This window comes from Nomascus leucogenys, chromosome 9, assembly GCF_006542625.1.
Source record: "Nomascus leucogenys isolate Asia chromosome 9, Asia_NLE_v1, whole genome shotgun sequence".
NCBI classification, from domain to species: domain Eukaryota; kingdom Metazoa; phylum Chordata; class Mammalia; order Primates; family Hylobatidae; genus Nomascus; species Nomascus leucogenys.
Window position 1 is genome coordinate 52,958,871 of NC_044389.1, and position 9,640 is coordinate 52,968,510.

Consider the following 9,640-nt stretch of genomic DNA (forward strand, 5'->3'; position numbering starts at 1 on the left):
CCTCCCATGGTCTGATGGGCCTGCTCCTCTCCTTGTAGGGCAGCACTAGAAGGAGATCATCTTGTTCTTTAATGCATTCAACCACATCATATGTCTCCAAATGAATCTTTTGTTCAAGCTAAAAGGACAAGCAAACAATTTTGGTTTTTATAAACAGCTTGCCTGAGAGAAAATAAAGAGTTATATCATAGAAATTTACAAATATAACTTTTTAAATTTTAAATTGCAAAACGTAAGTAAATACTATAGAATTCACTCAGCTATTCCTTTGATTGAACAATACTGATTATTTTGTCACGAATTTTAAGTGATGTCTTTATAAAGCTAAAGATCACAACTTATTTTCTAGATATATTATACGAAAATGAAAATTATAATTCTTCTTGGATTCCTGGGAGCCACATTGTCAGCCCCAGTAAGTGATCTTTTGGCACTACTAGTCTCATTGTGTCAAACCTTCAACAATCCCTTCTTTTTACTATTTCTGATTTTTTTTTCATTTTTACTTTTAGCTTATCCCACAGCGTCTTATGTCTGCCAGCAATAGCAATGAGGTTAGTTTAAATAATTAAAACAATCTCCTCCGTTTTTTAATGGAAATCAAGTGGGAAGAGATAGAATTCGTCATTTAATTTATACTGTGTTCCTCTCCACTAGCTTTTATGTATATCCAAGCACATTTCTAATGTTCATGTTTGATTATATAACATGTTGCCTCTAAAATATTATTCTGCTTCCCTTGCTTGATAATTCTTCAAAGGCAGATACAATATTGTTTATATCTTTTTGTTCTAATAACACCTAACACAGGTGTATATAGGTGTTTAAAAACATAAAAAGACTAAACCACTGGAATGTGCTAACGTTGTGCAATCTCATACCCAACAGAGGAGAGGTTGTTAAATCCCAACCTTGTTTTAAATCTAACTTCTAATCACTGTAATTTAATGTAAACCTAGTGAGAAAATCTCCCACTTCTAACAAGAAATTGAGTAACCAGCTATGACCTGTGCTATATTTGCAGTAAACATTGTTCCTACTCATTTTAATGTGTAGTAATCTTGATTTCATATTATTTTTCTTTTTCTAGTTACTTCTTAATCTTAATAATGGTCAACTTTTGCCACTACAACTTCAGGTACCTCCATTTCAATAATTACTTTACGGGGAATATTTTCCTATTGCTCGTTTATGTTATTTTGTAAGAAAACAAAATTTTCCTGATCCTATTTTGGAAATCTCAATTTTTAACGTTATGAATTTGTCTCATATGTTCTAGTGGCCATTTGTTTGAAGATTAAAGTAAAAACTGTAATTTGAACAACATTTATTTATTGAGAACTTGGTATATGCCAGGCACTAATTCTCACAACTATGAGATAGTTAAAAGTAATTATTTTACACAAAGTCGTGCCCAGTTAACCAGTAACAGCAGGTTGGGGGGTTTAGGGTTAAGGTAAGGGAAAATACAGAAGGTTTAAAACCAGTGTGGCATATGCAGATGTTGGGCTCTTTTATCAACCTTATCCTGCCCCATATTTCTCATGGCCGTCGGGAATTTAGCATTTGCTTCGTATTATTTGCTTGGTTCAAAATGAATCAAGATGCTGTCCTTTTTCATGTTGCAACATTGGAACTATAGAAATTGTTTGTATTTTGTCTCTTTCTTGCTCAGGACTAACTTTTAAATTCTTTTTGGCATGAAGGGAACATGCTTTCTTTCCTGTGTGTCTTTTTAGGGCCCACTTAATTCATGGATTCCACCTTTCTCTGGAATTTTACAGCAGCAGCAGCAGGCTCAAATTCCAGGACTCTCCCAATTCTCTTTATCAGCTCTAGACCAGTTTGCTGGACTGTTCCCAAATCAGATGCCCTTCCCAGGACAGGCCAGTTTTGCCCAAGGAGGCCAGGCAGGCCAGGTTGACCCCTTACAGCTTCAAACACCGCCTCAGACACAACCAGGCCCCAATCACGTAAGTCAGGCCTCTTTCATTTTGTTCTGAGGAGAGAGAACTGCATGTTTAATCTGACAATGAATATGAATCAGCTTTGAAATAGGCAGGGGTTTTTGAACAATATTTTATCTCATTATATGTTTCTACCATCGCTGTAAGTTCTTTCTTATATTTTCTGATTTCTAAGACAAAAAATATTTAAATCAGCTACTAGGATACAGCAACAAGCCAAAAAAGTTAAAAACAAGTCTAGGATAAGATAGGAAAACTTCAATAAAAGGCAGTTTACGTCAGCACATGTAACAGATGACTTTTTGTCGTGGAAACTTGTTAACACAAATGATAAATTTATATGGCTAGCTCTGTGAAAAGCAGCTCAGGGATTTTTAAATAACAAAGTCAAGCATACATTTTTATGCAATTCTTTTTTTTGGCAGGTGATGCCCTATGTATTCTCCTTCAAAATGCCTCAAGAGCAAGGACAGGTAAATGGATATAACAACACTGCCAATAGAGATGGCTACATACACTCCCCACAGTGCTTTCTATCTCTAGCTCTGACTCCTATAGCAGGGCTATGAAAACCTATATAATGATATCACTGTCTAGATAACATCATTGCTGGGCTAGTATCAGTTTGTTGACGCTGGGCTCGCTTAACAACTCCTTAAGGACAGGCAGCTAAGTAGAGTCTCCAGGACCCCTGAATTTCCAGGGCATTGCTATGTTGAGAGTAAAAGAGCTCAGTAAGCCCCAGGTCATGTCCTCTCTGCATCCAAAGTGCTGGAAGTTGGGAAAAACTCAGGAGAAATACCATGGGCTGACTTTATCCAACTTTAAATTTTGCTTCAGAAGGAAATGGCACTAAGCTGATAATATATGATATGACGTAGAGATAAGAAACACTTGCCCATGTTATTTGGCAGTTATGAAATTCTGCTCAAAACATTTTAAGCTTCTTATACATTTCCGATTTGAAACCATATTACAATCAAATGGTAATTTTTTCCATTAAATAGGATAATCCTTTAAAAATGAATGCAAACTAGTATAATCATCATATTAATATGGAAAACCCTATAAATATCAGGATTATTAATTTTATAATATTCTGGGTTCAAAGAAACAGTATTATAAATAAATTATATTATTCATCGCAGAATATTGGCCTTTTCATAAAAAGTTACAGCATTTGGCTCTACTGTAATTATAACTAAATAACTTTGTCCCACATCCACTCCCATTATAAAACAAAAGTTACTTCTAGACATTATCTCATTCTATGACATAAGCATTTAAACAATTAGATGTATAACTAGAATTACTTCATCTTAAGAATCAAGAAACCTAGTCTTAATGAGATCAAATTCCCAATCCCATTGAAAGTAAATAGCTGAGTTGGAATATAATTCTCCACCCCTTCTGTCTCCTTCTTTAACTACAAAACCAGTAGCTCTCCATCCTGGCTTTACATTAGAATCTCCGGTGTTAAGTTTGAAAATTACAAATGTCTGAATCCTACCCCAGTGAATCAATACCCCATGAATAGATGTTAAGTTTGGTCATCTTCTAAAATGCTCAAATGTTATTTTGATTTTTAGCCAGGATTAAGAATGCTTGCACAAAATATAATCCTTCTGAAACCCTAGTTTTTTTTTTTAACTCTTATGTCTAATACAATCTCTTACTTTATGCAAATAAACAAAACAGCACACAAAAATTAACATATGTACTAAGATTCTCATTTTCTATGAACACATACACAAATAGACACAGACATATAAGTAGAAGGCAATGAGAATATAAATGGAAGCCATATGGCAATGTAGGTGGTGAAGTTTCAGATGATTTCATTTGTTACTTGTGTATGTCTTGATTTACCAAATATCCTAAAATATATATGGGTTATTTTAATAAAGTAGCAATTCTTAAAGGCAATACATTCATAGCATTTCATTTATTGTGGCAGAACGTCTAATACCACATTCTGCAGAATGATGATTCTCAAAAATATAGGGAAAGTGCTACATAGGCTATCTTTCACTTAGGTATTTGCAAAGTAATTTGTATATAAAGTTTCCAAGATGTCCTTTGAAAAAAAAAGCTCTTTCAGTTCAACCCACTATTTCCTAAATGTGTTTGACCAAGCAACCTTAAAAACCAAGTCCAGTATTACCTGAGATACAAGTTGTTTCCAAAGTTTGGGAAGGGATTCTTCATCTATTTGCTTTGTATTTAATCATATAAAGCTGCTAGACATAAAACAGCTTTTAAATAAAATTGACATTAGAAGATAAAAAGTATGTCCTATGCTGATTTAATGGAATCTCTTGTATCCTTCTCTTTTTACAAGTAGATGTTTCAATACTATCCAGTTTACATGCTCCTACCCTGGGAACAGCCTCAGCAAACAGTTCCAAGGTCACCTCAACAAACAAGACAGCAGCAGTATGAGGAGCAGGTACTGCAAATGTTTTATTTTAATCCTACTAGTTCCACTTGAAAATAGAGGAAATAAGGCATGTTACCATAGAAAAAAAGTTTCTGAGTATATTTAATGCGAACACTCAACAGCATGAAACAGGTAGGCATAAGACGGTAGATATAGTGTTCTCTGCTATAAATCATTTGTGTAAACTTATTTGGTAATATTCCAGGGCTGGATTTTTAGCCAATGAAATCAGTATGTGGACTTCAATAGAATCAAGGCCAAAAAGCTGAATTACCTCGAAAAGTGAAGTTTTCTCACATTTAAAATTTATTAGCATCCACCTTTCCACATATGTGTGTGTGGTTACTATTTAAAAATAATAAATGGCAAAACTATTAGCTACCTTGATGAAAGATATATTTGACCACTGGATTTTGAGATACAATTAGATACCATTATATTAACTTTTGTGGAACTGCAATAAATTTTTAGAATTCTAACATAAATTCAGGTGGCTCATATATAATTAACATCCTTCCTGTTAGAATGAAAATGTCTTTTTTTTAGTTTAATCATAACTCTAAAACCTGGCATTACAAATTACAGAAAACTCAGAATTATGCTTTAAAAAACTGGTAGTATTAATTCTAATTGCCATGTTGCTTTAAAGGGAAAGAGAGAGTTTTATCCTAGAAATGACATGGTATTAAAAAGATTCTTGCTAATTTAATAATAATTAATTTTTAGTTACTGGAACATATAAACTTTAAAAATGCTTTTAATTTATATAAAAAGATATATAAGTTTAAGTAATCATTTACTGCAAACTTATGACAAGAATAATCAAAGAAAATATAATACACTTTTTTAAAAATCTGACAGATACCATTCTATGCTCAATTTGGATATATTCCACAACTAGCAGAACCTGTAAGTAAATGCATATTTCTCATTAAAAAATATTTTGAAACTACTTGCTTCATTGTCTACTAAATCTATCAATGCCCTTCAGCCAAAGATGACCAGGAGAGCACCTCTAACTGAACAAAATTGTATGTATCCATTCAGTACAAGGAGGAGAACACACACGTGGGGATTCTTGGGTGTCTTAATAGGAAAGTATTAGAATGACTTCTCACACGATTTGGGCTTTTTTTAGGTAATTTGGGGAAGATTGCAAAGAAGTGGTGGTTCACTCTGCAGTGGCTATTCTCAAAAGTAGGGTAGCTCTATGATTATTTTAAAAGCTCATTCCTCTAAGGCAAGGATAGTGGAGCAAGGCAAAAGCTTTAATGGGTAAAGAAGCATCAGTCGCTCATATTAGCCAAGATATGGGAACACCTGGTATTTTTGTGACTTGTATGGTGACCTTACTTTAGACAAAATTTTGAAGTTGTCTTGGTTTTTTCCACCCCTGTCTGACGTTGGTGTTCTGTAGAATTGTTTATGCTCAACAGGTAAGCACCCAGTCCTAGTAGAGAATGTTAGAATGTAGCACCTCCAGAACAGAAGCAGAGGTGAGATGTCAAGCCAGTTCTCTAATAGCAAGAATTAAACTATTATTTCTGTTTTTAGCAAAATAATTTAAGAAGTTTGGGAGTGTTTTACTACTCTGGTACTCTGGGTGGCCAAAGAGCATATTTTCATAGATCACTGATCTAGACTTTTTAAAACTTTTTGTGTTTTTAGGCTATACCAGGAGGACAGCAGCAACTAGCTTTTGATCCCCAACTAGGCACAGCTCCTGAAATTGCTGTGATGGTAAGATTCCTTACAACACTTTGCCAGCTACTGGAAATCAACAATTGACAACTTACTGCACTCATGTTCATTTTAATATCAACTCTTCTAATTCCATCAATAATTTTTGTTTCTTCTTCTTCTTACAATATTTTGCCAGTGAAGATTCAGTTTACTCTTACTCAGTTCATCAATATTCTTGAGTATGCTATGCCAGGTACTCTTTGATGCACCTTTATTTAAAAGCAGATATTAAGAGACAATTAATGCTTGCTGGTATATATTCATGGTCTTTTATGTAGCTTATAATCTAAAAAAACTAACAATAGCAACATATTTTTTTAATATAATGCTTGTGTTGCATCTCAATCCTGTTGCTTTACATTCTTCCCAATTGTGGCCTTCTTGTTGAACTTACGACAACTTCGTTTTCATTTTCATTCTCTATAGTCAACAGGAGAAGAGATACCATATTTACAAAAAGAAGTGATCAACTTTAGACATGACAGTGCAGGAGTTTTCATGCCCTCGACTTCACCAAAACCCAGCACAACCAATGTTTTCACTTCTGCTGTAGACCGAACTATTACCCCAGAGCTCCCAGAAGAGAAGGTAGAGTTAGGAAAACTTCACTTTAAGTAAAAAATTGTCTAATGAAAAAATACAGCGATAAAATTAGTGCTTTAATTTATAGGACTTAGTCATGAAATTAAGAAGATAACTGGTTGAAAAATATGTGGTCTTAACTTTGAATAAGGTGGCCAAAAGTTGTTTTTGATAATCAATTAATCAGAATATAATTTAATTTCAATTTAATAAGAGCTTCTTATGAATGTCCTTTTCTCACTAGGCCAAGACTGATAGCCTAAGGGAACCGTAAGAAGTTGCCCTGATCATTCAGAGATTTTGGTAGGTATTCGTCGAAGTCAAGCATTAGGTTCCACGACAATTCCTACATAAGAAGACAAAAGAAAAAAGTTGGCAGAGGAGCTAATGGAGTTCTTACCAAAGTAGTTATAAAAACAAGTTAGCTATATATACCCATAAAATTGATAATAATTATGGACTTCAACAATTTTTAAAAACAAAATAAAATTTTGAGAATCATGTCTGCCTATAAGTTTGGTATACTCTCTGAAAACACAAATACTAGATAGGCTAGGTCCATTATAAAAGACATGCTATAGACACCCTATACAGAATCAATTCTCCCAAATCATCATTTCAGTTTGCAAGCTAAACATTGTACTAATTCCAATATATCTGTATTATTTTGAAATAAAATAAAAATCTCAAAATGATAAAGAAATTGTACAATGAAAAGAAAATTTCAAATTCCATGACTTTTATATCAGACATAATCTTGAACTAATTACCTGTTTTAATCAGCTTGGTTGGCTATGAAGCTACAATAGGAGTTTGATAGAAGGGCAGTCTGAGAACAGCACCAAAAAGTAAAAACATACACTGAAAAGCAAACAATTTAACTTGAAGGGCAAACTAAAAGACAAAGTTTTTGAAATCTCCTCCCTGCTGCCTGTGAGCCTCTTTTGATCTCTCCTTCCATAAAAATGAGCACTCAACATTCTTCAGATGAAAAAAGTTTATAAAAACACAACCGAGTGAATAGTAATAATACCTCTTTAGGAAAGCCTCCTCACTAACGTACTATATTGTACAAGGCAAATCAAGTTATTCAGTAAGAAATACTAAAGAGATTTCAGTATATTTATGACCTTTTTTCTGGATGTATGAATGCCAGTGAAAGAACAGCTTTCTATTTCTTTAATAAGCAATTTGTAAGCTATCTAGGATGTTTTATGCAAAGCAATCCAATGATATTAAAATGCTTTTCTATTGTATTTTTCAGGGAAAAAGATGTGGCCATGCCTTGGATATAATTTTAGGCTATTAGCTTCCTCAATGCGAGTATCAGTTCTTTGGAATACATGAAATATCTTGACTCTTCTCCTAAATTTGTTTTTACTTATAAATGTTATTAAACTCTTTAAATATGTCATAGAAAATAATACAATCATGTAATGAGTCTTGTCTTACAAAATTATATGTCTTTTCAAATATCCTATCATTGTATAATATGGAATATAATAACACTGAGAATAAAGCTAGTATCATTAAATCAATTGACTAATTGCATTAGTAAATGATGCCTCTGGAAAATGGTAGTACCCATGAAGACATGTATATTGTCATTGGATGTATGATGAGTGTTGTGATTGGAACTGATGAAGTAATATAAGTATCTAGATTTGACATGTCATCTCTTTATTTCCCTAAGGTCCATTCCGTCAGTTTCCTCCTGAGACATTCTCATGACAATCAAAATTATTTGGTGGCAGATATCATTAAGTGCTTATTCCTAATATGACACAGTTACATAGAGAGGTGTCTGTCCTTACTCAAAAGGATAGGAAACTGTATGCTTGTTTGGGGGAGGCAGCATCCTGTAGAGAATAAGGTAGAGATTTGGGGTTTCATCAGATCTGGCTTGCAATCTAGAATAATTTCTCTAAAATCAGCTTTGCTTACATTTGGTAATTCTCAAAACTTTCCCTACCAGCTATTCTCCACTGGATGTTTCCTGTCTAAATAAAACGGCATTAGTTCAAGAATAAAATATAGACTAACACAGGAACAGAAAACAAAACACCACATGTTCTCACTCATAAGTGGGAGTTGAATAATGAGAACACATGGACACAGGGAGGGGAACATCACACACAGGGGCCTGTTGGGGGTGGGAAGCAAGGAGAGGGGAGAGCATTAGGACAAATGCCTAATGCATGTGGGGCTTAAAACTTAGATGACAGGTTGATAGGTGCAGCAAACCACCATGGCACATGTATACCTATGCAACAAACCTGCATGCTCCGCACAGGTATCACAGAACTTAAAGTAAAATTTTTTAAAAACAATGAAATATAGAATCCATGCATGACTTCACCTCCTCCATTACATCTATATTCAATCTATCATCATAGCCTAATAGAGTAATACTTTCAAATGAAGACGTTTTAAGTGTGTAGTGTGAAAAATGTATATATCTTGTAACCATCACTCCATCAAGATACAGAACATCTCCAACACCGCATATACTTCTTTCGTACTCTTCTCCAATCAGTCTCCCCACTCTCATGCCAAGCAACTATTTTTATATTTCAATCAACATATATTCATTTAGCCTATTCTAGATTTTTATATAAATTAAATCATACATGATGCATTCTTCATGTCTGGCTTCTTTTACTCAACACAATGCTTTTGTGATTCATTCATGTTATTGCTTAAGTGGTATATTACATTGCATTAATATATGTCATTTTCTTTATCCATTCTCCTACTGTTGAACATTTGAGTTACTTCCAATTATTGGATATCAGAAATAAAGCTGCAATGAACATTCTCGTACACTTTTTTGTAAACACATGTTTTCATATCTCTTAAGTAAATACCAAGACATAGCTCTAACTCAAAGGATATGTGTATGTTACGA

General features: G+C 33.7%; 1 protein-coding gene across 1 annotated transcript; it reads left to right on the forward strand.

Annotated features, from left to right (window-relative positions):
• The first annotated feature begins 351 nt into the window (after positions 1-351).
• Positions 352-8,400, forward strand: ODAM (odontogenic, ameloblast associated). The gene is made up of 11 exons (XM_003265701.1): positions 352-415; positions 513-554; positions 1,091-1,138; positions 1,740-1,973; positions 2,393-2,440; positions 4,312-4,416; positions 5,269-5,316; positions 6,076-6,147; positions 6,577-6,738; positions 6,977-7,035; positions 7,997-8,400. Exons 1-10 carry the CDS (start codon positions 365-367, stop codon positions 7,004-7,006), a joined length of 840 nt encoding a protein of 279 aa, XP_003265749.1. The 5' UTR covers positions 352-364; the 3' UTR covers positions 7,007-7,035; positions 7,997-8,400.
• Positions 8,401-9,640: the final 1,240 nt, after the last annotated feature.